General features: G+C 26.5%; 4 protein-coding genes and 2 non-coding genes across 8 annotated transcripts; 3 read left to right on the forward strand and 3 right to left on the reverse strand.

The window, feature by feature from the left end:
• Window positions 1-183: 183 nt before the first annotated feature.
• On the reverse strand, window positions 184-1484 carry LOC122854733 (probable FAD synthase). Its single transcript, XM_044155673.1, has 3 exons — window positions 921-1484; window positions 699-840; window positions 184-619 (listed from the first exon to the last, which is right to left on the reverse strand). The coding sequence occupies exons 1-3, from the start codon at window positions 1031-1033 to the stop codon at window positions 194-196; spliced, it is 681 nt and encodes a 226-aa protein (XP_044011608.1). The 5' UTR covers window positions 1034-1484; the 3' UTR covers window positions 184-193.
• A 98-nt stretch (window positions 1485-1582) lies between these two features.
• LOC122854710 (NF-kappa-B-repressing factor) lies at window positions 1583-3629 on the forward strand. Its single transcript, XM_044155644.1, has 8 exons — window positions 1583-1711; window positions 1848-2042; window positions 2127-2260; window positions 2355-2637; window positions 2726-2852; window positions 2940-3145; window positions 3220-3390; window positions 3465-3629. Exons 2-8 carry the CDS (start codon window positions 1876-1878, stop codon window positions 3625-3627), a joined length of 1251 nt encoding a protein of 416 aa, XP_044011579.1. The 5' UTR covers window positions 1583-1711; window positions 1848-1875; the 3' UTR covers window positions 3628-3629.
• Window positions 3630-3945: 316 nt separating this feature from the next.
• Window positions 3946-12718, forward strand: LOC122854661 (serine-rich adhesin for platelets-like). Of its 3 annotated transcripts, XM_044155531.1 has the most exons (4): window positions 4619-4880; window positions 5072-12062; window positions 12152-12292; window positions 12489-12718. In XM_044155531.1, exons 1-4 carry the CDS (start codon window positions 4839-4841, stop codon window positions 12530-12532), a joined length of 7218 nt encoding a protein of 2405 aa, XP_044011466.1. In that variant the 5' UTR covers window positions 4619-4838; the 3' UTR covers window positions 12533-12718. The 3 variants fall into 3 exon arrangements, with proteins under 3 accessions (XP_044011468.1, XP_044011465.1, XP_044011466.1); XM_044155533.1 differs by lacking the exon at window positions 4619-4880 and adding an exon at window positions 3946-4490 and having other exon boundaries at window positions 12152-12718; XM_044155530.1 differs by having other exon boundaries at window positions 4545-4880; window positions 12152-12718.
• Window positions 12719-14253: 1535 nt separating this feature from the next.
• LOC122854740 lies at window positions 14254-15098 on the reverse strand. Its single transcript, XM_044155680.1, has 2 exons — window positions 14590-15098; window positions 14254-14522 (listed from the first exon to the last, which is right to left on the reverse strand). Exons 1-2 carry the CDS (start codon window positions 14731-14733, stop codon window positions 14328-14330), a joined length of 339 nt encoding a protein of 112 aa, XP_044011615.1. The 5' UTR covers window positions 14734-15098; the 3' UTR covers window positions 14254-14327.
• A 916-nt stretch (window positions 15099-16014) lies between these two features.
• Trnam-cau lies at window positions 16015-16088 on the forward strand. The gene has a single exon. It is a non-coding gene; the product is annotated as a tRNA-Met (tRNA).
• An 856-nt stretch (window positions 16089-16944) lies between these two features.
• Trnam-cau lies at window positions 16945-17017 on the reverse strand. The gene has a single exon. It is a non-coding gene; the product is annotated as a tRNA-Met (tRNA).
• Window positions 17018-17454: the final 437 nt, after the last annotated feature.

Below are 17454 nucleotides of genomic sequence, written 5' to 3' on the forward strand. Positions count from 1 at the left end.
GTATTTTGTTTATTGCGCATGACACTGCACATAGCGCAGTAATATCTTCTTGATAAATTTTTTTTAGAAAATCAAAAATTGATTTTCCATTTTCAGATCAAAGTCTTCTTAAATATCAAATATATTTTTATACATTTAAAAATAATAACAAATTACAATTGAAAAAACTTATGTGTTGTGTTTATTCGTTTAACTATCCTCTGCCATTTCGTTCAGTTGAATCATCAACAAGTTTATAAGCTGGAAGATACTGTAACGGATCATTTGGATTTTTCAACAATTCATTTGGAAATGTATTGTTTTTATCACCAAGACTTGTATAGCCTTTATCATAAAGTGAACAATAAGGCACATTATGTTTAAGTAAAAATTCCCAAACTTGATTGTACGTCCAGTCTAATATTAAATTGACCCTCATTAATTTTGGCCAACCAGGATCAGTATTCATAAATGATTCTACACAATCTGTTCCTGGATCACCTTTTCTAACACCCATTAAACATGCTTTTAAATTATTATCAACTAATAATAATTCATTTAATGCTGCTTTTATTGGTTTTTTCATTTTTATAAGCTTAATATTGTAATACTGTGCAGCTTTTTCCACAAAATCATCAACCTAAAATTAACAAAATAATTAACAATTACTAGTATTAATTTTTATAGCATAAATAATAACATTTACATATTTCTTTTACCTCTGGAAATGTATCACCAATTACGTATAAACATGTTAAAGATGAAAAGTTTCTTAATAATGCAACTGATGCTGCTAAATGAAGAACAGCTGTGCAATCTTTTCCTCCATTAAAACTCACAAATATTTCATCACTATTGTACCTGAAAAAAAAATATTATAATGGTTAGTTTTAAATTATAAATAAATAATATCTTATTTATTGTTTATAAAAAAAACTTACATATCAAAACATTTATTTAAAATTTTCAATGAATTATTAATATGAGGAAACTTTTTACTTGATTCCATTATCTTTTCTGCATTTTCACGAGTTAATTTATTATGTAAAGTCATAATGTTTTATGTGATAAACATTTACCTAATAATTGTCTAAATAATTATCTATTTTATAACCCTATTTGATTTTTTTTTAACAGTTGAGCAATAAGTTTGTAATCAAAAAAAAATTTTAATATATGTTGACACACAATGTTTGTACATATGGAAGCGAAAAATTACTTTCATTTATTTATTATTTTTTTTTTTTTGTGTTTTAATTTTTGGTGTTATTTATAATATTGACAATGTTACGCAAGATATAAATTTGATTTTTCATAATCACTGATGTAAATAAAATAGATGCAATCATAGATTTTAGTACAAATTAATTTAAAATGTTGAAAATACAAGTTGACATATAAAATAAATAAGTTAATTTTGATATTAACTTGTTGTTTTTTTTTGTTTCGTTTTTGCAATTTTGTTTTTAAATGAATACATCATATGGATTTCTGTCAAAAAATACTATTAAAGTGAGTTTACAAATTACACACATTCAACACAAGTGTTGAAAAAAATAATATCCCTAGATAATATTGAGCAAAAAGTGTAAACTTGCATTTACTTTGATTTACTTGCATTTGCATCTTGATTTTTGCAGTGGAAATAAAAATCAATAATCATCTGATTTTCCAGTACAATAATAATAAATCACAATAAATTAAAACTCAAATAAATTTTAGTTAACAAAAGGTAAACAATACTGACCAATAAGTTTCTAAATTATCCCAATAATTAATGAATTAACAATTTAATTTGATACCTATATTTTTAATTAAAAAAAAAACTGAATTAAATTTGTAAACAATTATTTTTGTTTTATTTTTAGGTTAGTTGCTTATAAACAATTAATCAGAATGGATGTCACTGAATGGGATGTTGAAAAGTACAAAGTGGAGCACGAATGTGATGAACATTGGGATTTAAGAAAAAGTTTTTTAGAAGCACACAAAGATAGATTTGCAATTGATCAATTAGTTTGTTTAGCACAAGTTTTTACCAATATTGAGCTTTTAGGATGCAGGTAATTTTTATCTAACAAAAAAAAATTATACATAGCTTTTAAATAAAGCTCAAATGCTAATATATTTATTTAATTTTACAATAGATATCCAGAAGAAACAATGGATTTAGTAGCAGAATTATCTGAAGACATTGCCAAGGATTATCGTGAAAGACAAAAAACAAAATTACAAAGAACATTTGTCAAAGCATCTGATGCTGCAAGTTCAAAGGCCAAAGGTACACGCAAGAACTGTGAGTTCTTTTAAAATTAACTATTTTTTTTTTATATCTTTAAAACAAATATCAATTGTGTTTAATTTATTTATTTTAGGACGATCTAGTACAACACCAAGCTCAACAAACTCATCACCAATAACAAAAAATTTTGATAATAATAAAAATGATAATGTAAGAAAATATGAAACAAATGATGATAATATATCATGTAAAAAAACAAGAATAGATAAAAATAATCAACCATATGGCAAATTAGTATTATTTCAATACCCTAATCAAGCTCCCGCAAGTATTATTGATTCATTAGGCCGATTAAGTGCCCAACCAATTGAATGCAAACATGAAGTTAAAAAACTCGATGATGATAAGAATGATTGGTAAAAAAAAAATTAATTTGAGTAATAAATAAATTATCATTACTCAATTAATATATAAATGTATTTAATTTTTTAAAATTTATTTCAGTAAATGTGAAATATTCATTGGTGGAAAATTTTTATCAAGTGGAAATGGAAAAACTAAAAAACTTGCAAGAGCAGCTGCATCAGAAATTGGTTTACAAATACTCCGAAAATATTATTACCTAATTGAGGTATGACATAGTTGTTCTAGAGTTTTATTTATTTATTAAAAATATTGTATTTGAATGTAGAATTTTTATTTTTTTTTTTTTTTTTAGGTAAAAACAGAGTGGAAAGATAATTTAATAGGTGATTCAAATAAATTAGTAAAAACAGATGAATCAGAAAATTCATCTTGTGATAAGAAAAAAAATGAATCTGATAAATTATTAGGTGATAATGTTGGTGCAAAATTAATGAAATTAATGGGTTGGGCTGGTGGTGGTCTTGGTAAATCAGAACAAGGAATAACTGAACCAGTAACGTAAGTAAAAAATTTGTCTCAATCAATTAATAAACATGAAAAATATAATAAATAATTAATTGTATTATTAACAGAGTTGATAAAACAATATCAAGACGTGGTTTTGGTATGAAACTTACATCTAAAAATATGCGACAATTTAAACAAAAATGTTTACAAACATTTAAACAGTATATTATTGATGGTGATAAAAATGATTTGATATTTGCTGATTTTGAAAAAGAAGAAAGAGCAATAATGCATCAGTATGTATTAATTAATATTAATGATAATTAAAAATATATATATATTTAATAATAATATAAAAAATTTATTTCAGATGTGCAAAACAAGTTGGTTTGAAAAGTAACAGTATCAATCGAAATGGTAAACGTACATTACTTGTTAGTCGCAAAATTGATCCAAATGATCTTGTTGATGAACTTTTAACAGTTGGTGGATCAACTGAAAAATATACTTTATTATTTCCTACTGATAACTAAATTAAACTCTTTTTTTTTTTTTTTTTTTGTACAAATATTTTCAGTTGTTATTTAAATATTAATGTAATATATAATACGACAAGTTTAAGAACCATGAAATTAAAAATAACAATAAAATAATACAACTGTTTTTATGGCTTTCAATAAATATCGTAATTTAATTTGTTATTAACAAATATTTTTATTAATAATTCCTTTTTCTTTAATTAAAAAAAACCTGCTCAAATTTAAATTACGTTTTAGAATTAGGGACTTTTTGTTTTATTAAAATTCAACCTGTATATTTTCAAGTTGGCTACCATGTTTTTAAATTATTATAAACAAAATGGCCACCATTTTACGAGTGAACCTTAATTTTAAGCTTATAAAAAAATTAAACATAATATTGTGTTATTTAATTAAATAAAATAAAAAGTTTATTTCTTTTTTTTTTATATAGAATAAAAAAAAAAGAAGCTTGTGTGTATTTTTTAATTAATTTCAGTGGCAAAAATGTAGTCGCATTGGCAGCCATTATTACACATTATTATTAAAAAAAAAGTCATGTGCAATGTGTGTGCATTTATTGACAGAAGGGGAAAAGTGGGAATGACTGGGGAACACTTGGCAAGAGAGGAGAGAGAGAAACTGGAACAGCCAGTTTGTCGTTGTGTATATTCACTTGAATAAAATTGTTTTATTTTTTTTTTTTTTTTAGATTCAATATAAAAAAAATCTAAATTAACATTAAAAAACTAAAACAAAGTAAATTAATTATTGTATTTAACATACAATAAATTCATTTAATCAATATTTTCATGAAACTAATTAATAAAAAAAAGTTTGTGTACATGGAGCCTGTTGAACGATAAATGAAAATGCTGGTAAGTAATTTTTGTAATACACAAACAAGCGGGAGTAACCAATGCGTCATATCAATTTTTTTTTTTTTCTTTCATTTCTTTTATATATCCCCTTAAAAATATTCAGTACATCTGAAAGCAGTGAGCTCAGTAGACAGTAGTATAGTGTTGTAAATTATATAAAATATTTCAGTGAACAAGAAAAAAAAAAAAAATAATAATAAATATAAAATAATCTTCATTTTCTTTTTTTTTTTTTTTTTTTATTCATTCTGGGTCGTAGTTTTTTTTTTTTCTTTTTAACTCTTTTGTTACGCATGGTTTTTTTTCTTTAACTCATATGGCATTTAGCTTTGTCATGAAATTAATATGAAAAATATTAAATTAAAAAGAAATAATGCAAGCAAAAAGGTAAATTGTCTTATCTCCATTGAGTCAAAGTTTATATTGAAAAAAAAAAAAAAAAATGGAGTAAATTAATTTATGTGCATATTAATATGTCCATACGTTTGTTGAAACGAATAAAAAACGTATTGTAATATTAATGTTAATGTTAATAAATTATTGTTAATAATTAATTAATTTATTTATTTTTAATAAAGGCTGACGATCCACCATATCTGTCGGAGGGCACAGAGGTGAGTGCTAAATACAAGGGTGCATTTTGTGAGGCTAAAATACGAGAAGTTGTACGTTCTGTCAAATGTCGTGTAACATACAAACAAGGTTTGGGTACAGCAACTGTTGCTGATGATCAAATAAAAGGTACATTACGTGTTGGTTTATCAGTTGAAGCACGTCATGCTGATAGAAGAGAATATGTTGAAGCAACAATAACTAAAATACAAGATTGTAGTCAATATACTGTTGTATTTGATGATGGTGATATAACAACATTAAGAAGAACAGCATTATGTCTTAAAAGTGGTAGACATTTTGCTGAAAGTGAAACATTAGATCAGTTACCATTAACACATCCAGAACATTTTGGTAATCCAGTTATTGGTGGTAGACGTGGTAGAAGATCACGTCAAACACAAGATGACAGTAGTGAAGATGATGAAAGTCCACCACGTGGTAGTCCATCTTGTTCAACTGGTGGTGGTAAAGAGGGCAATGAAACTGAGCCAGAAATTGGTAGAGTTGTTTGTGTTGAACTTGGTGATAAAAAGAAAAAAGATAATTGGTTTCCAGGTCTTGTTGTTGCACCAACAGCACAAGATACTGTTAGAATACGTGTACGTGATGATTATCTTGTTAGATCATTTAAAGATGCACGTTATTATACTGTACCAAAAAAAGAAACAATACAATTTACAAAAGAACATGGTATTAAAATTGATAATAGTGGATTAAAAGTTGCTGTTGATAGAGCATTATTATTTATTGAAAAAAATGAATTACCACCACATTGGGATAGAGATTCATTATTTGGTAATTCATTATCAAGTGAAAATAGTGATACAGATAATGATTTAGATTCAGATAGTTCTGATGATGAACCACGTGAAGAAAAAGATCATTTTGTTGCACAATTATATAAATTTATGGATGATAGAGGTACACCAATTAATAATTGTCCAATGATTGGAAATGAAGATATTGATCTTTATCGTTTATTTCGTGCTGTTTATAAACTAGGTGGTTATAATCGTGTTACAAATCAAAATCAATGGAAATCAATAACAAGAAGACTTGGTTTAACAATACAACCAAATCAATCAACACATAATCTTGTTAAACAAGCATATAAAAAATTTTTACATTCATTTGAAGAATTTTATAGGAAACTTGGTTGTACAATGGTTAATCATCCACGCGGTACAACAAGAAAACAAAGACCAGGTCGTAGTTTAATACGTGATAAAGATCGTAATACACCAGTACCAACAACATCACAAATGATTAAAACTGAAAGAGATAAGACTGATACTGATGATGATAATAAAAAATTAATTGATGATGATAAAATTAAACAAGAACATTCAAAGACAAATGTTAATATTATTTCACAGCCATCATCATCATCATCATCGACAGCAGCAACAATACCAACAACACCAACAGTAATAACAACAACAACAACAGCAACGATAACAACAACAACAACTTCAGTAGCAGCATCAACAGTTACAGTAACAGCAACAGCAGTACCATCTTCATCTTTACCATTGTCAACAACACAATTAACACAAGCACAAGTTACACCAATATCAACACAAGCACAAGCACAAACACCAACATCACTACCATCACCTTTAGTAACAGCAACAACATTACCAAGTACTATCACACCAGTAGTAGCAACTACTACAGCAACAACTGTACTAACACCTACATTGACATCAACAACAATAACACCCACAACAACAGCATCATCAACGTTACCATTACCATCATCACTAACATCGTCATCAACGACAGTGACAGCGACGATGACAACGATACCAATGACAACGACATCATCATCAACAACAATAACAACAACATCAACGACAATTCCATCACGTGACGTATCAATAAAAGATGAAGAATCAACTGCAAAATCAGTTATTAAAAAAAAAGAAATAATTGAAGAATCAGCAAGTGGACAAGAGAGTGATGTTAATATTGAAGGTGAAAGTGCTGAATCATCAAGTAGTGAAAAATCACAAAAACCATTAGCACGATTTACACCAGTACCATCAAATCGTATAAAAACATCAACAAAAATAAAAGATGAAACAAATAATAAAAAAAAATCACATGATAAAAGAAAATTAGAAAATAATAATTCATCATCATCTTCGTCATCATCTTCTTCATCATCATCATCATCGTCATCATCAAGTTGTAGTGTAAAAACAACAACAGCCACAGCAACAACAACAACAACAACAACAACAGCAACAACAACAACAACAAGTGTAATTAAAAAAGAATCAGGTAAAAAAAATACTGGTGATGATGAAATAACAAAAACACGTAGTACTAGTAATAATAGTAATAATAATAATAATAATAAAATAAAAGATTCAAGAGAAACACGTACACCATCACGTGAACCAGATAAAACACGTGGTGGTAATACAACTAAACAACGTCGTTTAACTGATGATGAAATTAAAAAACAACAAAGAGGTAGAAAAAAACGTGAAGATATTAATGATAAGCAACGTTGTGATAAAGATGATAATAGTGGTAATGATATTTCAGCACCACATTATAAAGGACCAATAGAATGTGGTGATCGTTTACAAGTATATTATACACAGGATCCAAAATTAACATATGAAGCTAAAGTTATTGATTCAAAAGTTCTTAAAAGTGGTGAAACTGATTATCTTGTACATTATACTGGTTGGAATACACGTTATGATGAATGGATTAAAGCATCAAGAATTGCTCAAAATGTAACACAAACACGTGTTAAACGTACAAAAACAACATCACGACCACAAACACCAAGCACAAATAATAATAAAACTAATAGTAATAATAAAACAACATTAGCAACATCATCCACAACAACAACAGCAACAGCAGCAGCACTTATAACAACAACTGCAACAACATCAACAAGTAAAAAAAAATCACAGAGTGTTACACCATCATCAAATAAAAATTCATCATCATCATCATCAAATACATTATCAAACGCAACAACAGCATCATCATCTTCATCGTCATCATCTTCATCATCATCATCGTTGACAGCAACAGCAACAGCAACAACAACAACAACAACAACAACAGCAGCATCAACATCATCAAAAGATAAAGAAAAAGATACAACATCACAACCAATGCGATCAACAACACCATTGTCTGTTGCAAGTTCAAGTTCACGTACAAAAAGTCCAGCAACACCAGCAAGTAGTAGACCAACAAGAAATACAACACGTAATGTTGAAAATATTGGTATTGAATTACGTAGAAGAACACGTAGAACATCTGGACATACAGATTTATCAGTTGTAAGTGAAAGTGAAGATAGTGATGCTTATGAAACTGATACAACTGAACCAGAACGTGCTAGAACACGTTCACGTGGTACTGAAGAACGTCGTCGTCGTGAAGTTAGAAGAAGAGTTGAAGATCGTATTAAACCAGATGAAAATAGTGAAGTTGATGATGATAAAGATGAAGAAGAAGTATTACCAAGAAGAACAAGACGTGTATTACGACGTACTGTTATAAAACAACATGATATTAAATCTGAAGCTGAAAGTTGTGGTAATGCTGATGAAACAGATGATATTGATGATGATGATGATAATGATGATAATGATAACGATAATGATAATGACAATGATGATAATAATGATAATGAAAAAGATGAATTAACAAAATCATCAACAACAACAACAGCTACAATTGCAACTCCAGCTACAACAACAATAACAACTTCATTAACAGCATCATCAACAACAACAATAACAACAACAACAGTCGAACAATGTACAACGAGTTTAGATGAACCACCAAAAGGACGTGATTTTGATCTTAATCAAATACGTTCTGAGCTTAAAGGTTTTGATAAAGCTGTTAAAATGGAAGTTTTACATGTTGAACCAGAAAATTCTGGTGATGAAGATATGAAACCAAAAATTAATGAAATTGAAATTAATAAAAAAGATATTAAAATTGAAAAAGATAATATTAAAAAACAACAACAAGATGATATTAAAATAAAAATTGAAGATACAATAATAAAAGATATTAAATGTGAAACAAAAAAAATAATTGATAATAATATTAAATTAATAACACCAGTACCATTATTACCAACAACAACAACAACTGAAGATGTTTATGAATTTAAAGAACCAGAACCATTTGAATTTGAAGTACGTAATAAACGTGATTCTGGTGGTAGTAGTAGTGGTGGCGGTGTTGGTGGTGGTGGTGGTGGTGGTGGTGGTGATAAAGATAAATCAATTATTAAAAAACGTGTTTTTGATGAAGAACCAAAAAGTCCAAAGAAAAAACAAAAAATTGCAATAAGTCCAAAAGATAAAGATATTAAAAATGATACATCATTATTATCAACATCAATATCAACTCCAATTGCTAGTGTTGGTGATATTGAGCCAAAAAGAAAAATAAGAAGATCATTAATTAAAAAAATTGATGAAAATCTTGAGAGTTTTAGTCCAACAAAAACAATCATAGCATCAAAAGATAATGAAAAAATTAATGAACCATCAATTGTTGTTCCACCAAAATCATTGGTATCATCACAAATTGTTGCTCCAATTGTTGATGATAAATCATCATCATCAGTATTAACACCGGTATTTATTGAAGCTCCAAAGAAAGATGATAAATTATTTGATAAAAATGAAATTGAAAATAAAACAACAGAAAAAGAAATTGAAAAATTATCAACACATCAAGAAATATCATCAACAACACCATCTACAACACCATCAACAACAATAACAATAACAACAACAACAACAACAACAACAACAGCTAAAAAAATATTATTAAAAAAAATAGAAACAAATGTTAAAGAAGATATTGTTGTAGAAACGAAAAAAGACAAAGAAAAATTACCTATTGTGCCAAAAATAATAGATACACCATCAATTGTATCAAAAATTGTGATACCAGGACCAAGAATTGCTCCAACAATTGAAAGAAAAATATTAGAGGCAAAAGCATCAAGTGTTATATCATTATCAACTGGTGCAACAATGATGACAACAGTATCATCACCAATAATACCAGCACCAATATCAACACGTTTACCAGCAACATCATCAATTGAAGAAAAATTATCAGCAGCATTTAGACAATCTAAAACAAAAGATTTAAAACGTGATGACGATAATATTGAAATTAAAAGAAATATTAAAGACAATAGTAGTAATAAAAAAACAGAAACAATAACAAATAGAAAAACTAAAATAATTGAAAGTTTAAGAAAAATTGAAATTGAAAAGAAAAAAGAACAAGAAGAAGCTGCTGCTGCTGCTGCTCTTGCTGCCGCTGCTTCAGCCACTGCAGCAGCAACAGCAGCTGCAGCTCTTGTAAAACAACAACAACATCAACAACAACAAGAAGAACGTTGTAAAGAAACACTAAGACTTGCAATTAAGAAAAAAGAAGAATATGACAATGAATTATTAAAGTTACAAAAAAAAACAGAAATTAAAAAATCAATTGATAATAGAAAAATTATTGATAAACATACAAATGATGATTGGAAGAAAAAAATTGATCAAGATATTGAATCATCAAAAGAAACTGATAGAAAAAGAAAAAAAATTATAAGTCAAGAATTTGTTGATTCAACTGATTCAAGTGATTCTGAAGAAAAATTAGTTATTGATAATTCAGATAATCAAGATGATAATAAATTTAATAATACAAATAAAAATATACGTAATGAAACAATATCATTTGAAATGAAATTAAAAACAGAATTAAATATTATTAAACAAAATAATCAATCACAACAATCATCATCATCATTAAATGATACAAAAACAAATATTGTTACTGTTAAAGTTGAAGAAGAAAGTGAAAATATGAATTTATTACTTTGTGAAGAAGAAATACCAGGTTCGCCAGCACCAATAATTGAAGTATCTGAGCATGATACAAATATTGATCGTACAATAAGAAAAGATGATGTTCATGATAAAAAAATATTACTATTAGAAATGCCATTTGCGAGTGCACCATCATCATCTGGTGGACAAAGTACAATTCAAACTTCAACTTCAAATGTTTCAAATAATTGTCAAGTACCAATGACAACTATTCAACAAAATATTATACCTGAACAGCCTAAAATTGTTCAGCCAGTACCAGTACTTGCACCACCGCCACCACCACCACCACCACCTCCGCCTCCACCAACTCCACCACATTCAGCTCCAACACCATCATCATCATCATCATCATCATCAACAGCAGCAGCAGCAGCAGCAGCAGCTGCAATAGCAACTGTAGTACCGTCATCATCATCATCATCATCATCATTATCATCAGTACTAGTACCAGCAGCAGTAGCAGCTGTTATTCAACAACCATTAAATCGTCGCGAAAGTAATGAAGCTGCACCTGTTATGGAAAATACACCACCAACAACACCAGATTCATTAATATCAAATATATCTGGTTCACCAAGAACTGAAGAACAAAGTGGTACTGGTTCACCATTATCTGATGATAATACAAAAGCAAATCGTGATAGTTTTGAAGCTGATAATGATAGTATTGGTGGTAAAGCACAATCTGGTTATAGTGAAGATGATACATCATTAAATAATGAAGCCGGGAATGCAATGCAAAAAATTCAAAAAGCTGTTAAACGACCAATTGAAGATTCAACATCACCTAAAAAGAAAAAACGTAATCGTAAAAATTCTGAATGTAGTAATACTGGTAGTAAAAAACATACACTACGACAAAGTACAAGACAAACAAGACATGGCAATAATGCTGGAAGTGATAGTGATGATAATAGTGAGAGTTCCAATTTAACAATTGGTAGCAATACAATTATAACACCAATGATTAATATCAATGGTTTAAATGATATTACTAATTCATCGAGATCACCAAAACCAACAAAATATAATTTTTATGTTGAACTTGGTAAGTTTTAATTATTTTTTTTTTTTCAATTTAAATTAATTTTGATTAATATTATTATATCTATTTATTTTTTTCAATTTTATTTATAGATTCTGAACTTGATGGCTGTCAAAGAATAGCAATACTTCAACAAAAATTAACAGATTTAAAAACTACATATAATGCAGTTAAATTAGAACTTTCAGGAATTGAAAGAAGAAGAAAAAAATTACGAAGACGTGAACGTGAAGGTAGATTAAAACGTAAAAAAGCCGAAAAAGAAAAATCTAAAATTGTCAACATCAGTACTTGAATATTTAAAAAAGATTTTTTTATTTTTTTCTTATTGATATTTATTTTATTTTAATTTTTTTAAATTTTTTTCTTTCGTTTTATTTATTTATTATTTTTTTTTTTATTTTTTGTTTATAAAAAATTTTATTGCAGCAATGAAGGAAGCTAAAGCAGAGATGCAACAGGCCTGTTCTTGATGGAGAAAAATTTAAAAAAAAAAAAATAAAATTGTTTTATACAATTTTTATAAAATCAGCCAATGTTTTTTATCAAAAAAAAAAAAAAAGAAAAATATGCAATTTGATGGAGGTGAATCAGTTCTGATGTCTATCAGTACTCAATTGTTTTTTTTTTTTTTTATATATATATATGTCAAATATCGTCCATTCTTTATAGCTTCTTCCCTCGATTATTATTATATTTGTTTATAAATTAATAAATTGTAGATATTATTTTTAAGAATTTCTTTCTTTTTTTTTTTTTTTTCGTTAGAACACAAAATGTTCTCGTAAATTTCGAAAGATAAAAAAAAAATTTCACAATAATATGTGAGGGGAAAAAGTACAAATTATTTATTGGAAAATTATTAACTTAACTTTTTTTTTTTTTTTTTTAAAAAATTAACAATTTTTTTTTCCATTAATTTGCGATAATAAGTTTGAATATTATCAATGTATAATTCAAATATACCAATATATTTTTTTATGGCAAAATAAAATAATTGGCATCTTAAAAATTTTTAATTAATAACAATTAACCAGTGTAACACTATACTAATAATAACCGTCTCATACTTGGTAAATTTGTAAATTAATAATAAAAAAATCTTCATTTTTTTTTTCATTGATAAATAAAAAAAAAAAACAATCGTACTTTATATAAAACAAAATTATGACTGTTTGTTAATTATAAAAGTTGAGATTTTTTGCATATATTTATAATTCAAGTACTGGTTTAATTAAAAAAAAATATTTCTCTTAATATTGTCATATTTATGGGGAAAAAAAAACATTTTTTTGTTTAGTAATTGAAATTAAAGAAAATGCAATTAATGAAAATATAAATTAGAATTAATATATTTGAATAAATATTAATATATATATATATATATATAGTATGATAATATATAAACATATAATAAATGAATAAAAAAAAAAATGATTAAATCAAAAAAACATACATGGGTAAATGATTTTTTTAAAAATTTCTTATTTATACAGTAAGTTTTATTACAATTTATTTTTTATAAATGAATGATAATTGATTAACAGCCATTTTCATTTTGTTTTTCTTTTTTTTTTTTTTAGATAAAATACTTTGATTAATTTTATTAATTGTATAAATATCTAAAAATTTTTTTCACCTGCTATTCAAATTTTATTATTAATTAAATTTGAATTTTTTTTTCTTTTCTTCGTTTTAATCATGACATAGTTAAAGCTAATTTATAACCTACAGATTTTTTAATCAAGAAAAAATAATAATAATTGAGTATATAAACATAAAACAATTTAAGATATTTAATTTATATTTTTTTTTTTTTATTATTAAAAAATAAAATTAACAAATAATAATTGTGTTTAAATATTTTAAAAATAAATCAATTAGATTCTACATATATGCACTTGTAAATAAGAAAGAAAAAAAAAAAATTCAATTAACGTATTTAATATAGTAATTAAAAATTGTAAATAACATTTGTTTTATTATTGTTTTTTTTTTGAATATTAATATTCATAGCTTGATACAGATAAAAATAAATTAAAAAATAATAAAATAAATGATCTAAAAAGTTTTTTCTTTATCATATAATTAATGATAAATAGTAACATAATAGTAATAATAAAATAAAACTGAAAAATACACAAATTTAAATAAATTTGTTTTAAAAAATTGTTGTTGTTGTTGTCGTTATAATAATTTTTTTTTGTTGATCAACAAAAATTTATTGAGCAACATTTTATATTTTTATGATAAAAAATGTATGTGTCGTCAACATGGTGGTGATGTTGATGATGTATTTGTTGTATCAACAGTAACATTTGTTGGTTCAACATCTTTCATTTCTGTTTCCATACCAAATTGTTGTCTAGCAAATGATATTTTTTCCATTAATTCATGATGTGCTTCCAATCTTTCTATACAATGAAGACATGCTGTTTTTGGTAATGGATCATTCATTTTGACCTAAAAAAAAAAACATATGAATTAGTTTAAATAATAACATTTTAAAATTGTTGTAACTAATACTCACTGTGATTGGTAAATATGCATTTATTTTTTCAGCCAACTTCATTCGTTCACCCTCTTCACCATAAATATGAATAACAAAACGATTCATTTTACTACAAAGTCTACATATAAATCCTGTTATCACTGCTTTATCTGTACTACCCATTGTTATTTTCAATTAAATAATAGTTTTAAAAAACAGAAATTTATCTAATTTTACAATGTCAGGACAAAATGTCACACACAGAGCTTACACGATCCTACTTTTTTATTTTTATTTTCTGTTGTTGACTCAGATGTTTTATAGGGATGTTTAATAACTTGTCTATATTTACAATAATACAACAACAATATAACTGTAACTTTAAACAGTATATTAATTATTATAATTAAACAATTGTTGTATTTTTTTTATGCCTTCGTTTTAGATGAAAAATAGAAGTTTTGTTTATTAGTTAGGCTTTGTATGCCTGGCGCTTACAATTGAAGTGGTGTGGTTTTTATTTTTTATTTTTTATTTTCTCCTCTTTTACTGATATGTATTTTTTTTTTTCAACAGTGCTGTAGTTATATTTTAATATTTACATCAATAAATATTATAATTATTGCTGTAATTATATTAATATAAGCTTGAAAAAATTGCAAATATATTTATTTTATAATTTTTTTTAATTGACTAGAAATTAAGTGTTTGTATTTATTTATTTTTAAATTATTTCTCGTGTTATGGTAAGGTATATACGCTCCTGATGCTACGTTTATGGAAGCCTACATGTATACAAACAATTGTCACTACTGTCAAAATCAGCAGGTCCATTGAATTTATGATTATTTTATTTTTTATTATTACAATATTGACTCATATTGAATTAATTTTTAATTTTTCTAATTTACCTACATGGAAATTATTAGAAAAAAAAAATTAATAAAAAAATTTAATTACAAGATTTAATTTGTTTTTTTTTTTTATTTTTATCTATGAATGGGCTCTGTGTGGGGGGGATGATAGACAATTGTGTCGTCACCAAATAAAAATCCACATTATTTTCAATTTGATTTTGCTATTTCTGGTAGTAAGCTATATTTTTTTTGTGTTGATTAATTATTTTCAACAATACATTGTCAGTCTTTTTTTTTTATCAAACCAAATTGATAATAGACAATTTTTTCGCTACCTCCACTGGCCTTCAAAAAATTAATAAAAAAATGTAATTACAAGATTTAATTTGTTTTTTTTTTTTTATTTTTATCTATGAATGGGCTCTATGTGGGGGCGATAATAGACAATTGTTTCGTTACGTCCACCAATTTTTAAGTCAAAAATGAATACAGTTACATATTGACTAATTCTAAGATAAATTTATAGGAGAGAAATAGTTTATGTAGGCAAATAGAATCATTCCTATCACCAAATTGATAATAGACAATTGTTTCTTCGCCTTCATAGGCCTTCGTAGCGCAGCTTGGCAGCGCGTAAGTCTCATAATCTTAAGGTCGTGAGTTCGATCCTCACCGAGGGCATTATTTTTTGCAATTATTTTTTACTTTATAACAAGCTAGTAACTGCAAACTTATCGACCTCAAAAAAGCATTTGATTCGGTCTGGATTAATGGACGGATATACAAAACCCGAAAAAACTCCGGAATAATATCTCTGGAAGTCTCAATTGGGTAGAAACTCTTAAGAGAGTAGAGTGCTGTCGTCGCATTAAAATTATAGCCAATATTACATTGTAATTATTTAGGCGAAATAATTAACCCTTAAACTTATCAAGTTCTTTGCTTATTACTATTAGGGTGATTGGTCAATTTCTTGACTCTCGCATCTTTTATGCTCTCTGCTAATGCTGATTGTTTGTTTTCTTTTTTGACATATGTCATTTGATCCTTTTTAGGATGTTGTCTCTGTTGCACCTTCTATGTTTTTGGAAAATTAACCAATTGATTCGAGCATTCGTTTACTTGATTCACTAATTTTTCAAGTTTATTTTGTATTATGTCTGTTTTTTTTTGCAGCGACATAAATTATTAGGTCATCTGCAAATGCTATGGAGTATGTATTATTGTTTTGGTTCATAAATCCAATGTTTATGATTGCACTCGTGAATATATTGAACAGTATTGGTGAATTTACTGTTCCTTGTTGTTCCTTTTTTATATTAAATGTTTCTGTTGATAGGTTTTTTCCATCCCATGTCTTGAATGTCTTATTTGTTATCATGTCTATTATGGTTAGTATATTAGATGCTCAGGGAATTTGTTTGAGACTAGTTTGTATATCAGTCCATTAATCAAGACCGAATCAAATGCTTTTTTGAGGTCGATAAGTTTGCAGTTACTAGTTTGTTATAAAGTAAAAAATAATTGCAAAAAATAATGCCCTCGGTGAGGATCGAACTCACGACCTTAAGATTATGAGACTTACGCGCTGCCTTCTGCGCTACGAAGGCAATTGGAGGTAGCGAAAAAATTGTCTATTATCAATTTGGTTTGATAAAAAAATGGCAATGTTGTTTTCATACATCTCCAACTTAAAAATGAAAATTCTATAAAAAATTATAATAATTTCAAACGAAGTTATAATAATAATAAAAATAATAAAACAAATGACAAAATTAAATGATAATAACTACCGATATCAATTTAGCAAAAATATGATGTTGGTGGTATGACATACTCAATTTATTATTGAATAACGTCTATATTGTTTTCACATGAAAACATAAGCGTGCACAGTCAAGCTTTGCTTGTAATATGTACGTTGGTCCTTTTGGGACGCAGTATTTTTTACTACTGTACATCTAATAATTTATAAAAAAACAAGATAAAAAAACAGAAAGATTTAGAAGCTTTAAGTACATTGAAACAATGAAAATTTTACGAATTA

This window comes from Aphidius gifuensis, linkage group LG4, assembly GCF_014905175.1.
Source record: "Aphidius gifuensis isolate YNYX2018 linkage group LG4, ASM1490517v1, whole genome shotgun sequence".
Taxonomy (NCBI): Eukaryota; Metazoa; Arthropoda; class Insecta; order Hymenoptera; family Braconidae; genus Aphidius; species Aphidius gifuensis.

Coding starts and splice junctions, on each gene's coding strand:
- LOC122854733 (XM_044155673.1), bottom strand. CDS start 1,033: ATGACTTTACATAATAAATTAACTCGTGAAAATGCAGAAAAGATAATG. Junction 841..920: donor TTAAATAAATGTTTTGATAT/GTAAGTTTTTTT, acceptor TTTTTTTTTCAG/GTACAATAGTGATGAAATAT. Junction 620..698: donor TTGGTGATACATTTCCAGAG/GTAAAAGAAATA, acceptor TGTTAATTTTAG/GTTGATGATTTTGTGGAAAA.
- LOC122854710 (XM_044155644.1), top strand. CDS start 1,876: ATGGATGTCACTGAATGGGATGTTGAAAAGTACAAAGTGGAGCACGAA. Junction 2,043..2,126: donor ATTGAGCTTTTAGGATGCAG/GTAATTTTTATC, acceptor ATTTTACAATAG/ATATCCAGAAGAAACAATGG. Junction 3,146..3,219: donor GGAATAACTGAACCAGTAAC/GTAAGTAAAAAA, acceptor TATTATTAACAG/AGTTGATAAAACAATATCAA.
- LOC122854661 (XM_044155530.1), top strand. CDS start 4,839: ATGAAAAATATTAAATTAAAAAGAAATAATGCAAGCAAAAAG. Junction 4,881..5,071: donor GAAATAATGCAAGCAAAAAG/GTAAATTGTCTT, acceptor TTTTTAATAAAG/GCTGACGATCCACCATATCT. Junction 12,063..12,151: donor TAATTTTTATGTTGAACTTG/GTAAGTTTTAAT, acceptor TTTTATTTATAG/ATTCTGAACTTGATGGCTGT.
- LOC122854740 (XM_044155680.1), bottom strand. CDS start 14,733: ATGGGTAGTACAGATAAAGCAGTGATAACAGGATTTATATGTAGACTT. Junction 14,523..14,589: donor ATGCATATTTACCAATCACA/GTGAGTATTAGT, acceptor TTTTTTTTTTAG/GTCAAAATGAATGATCCATT.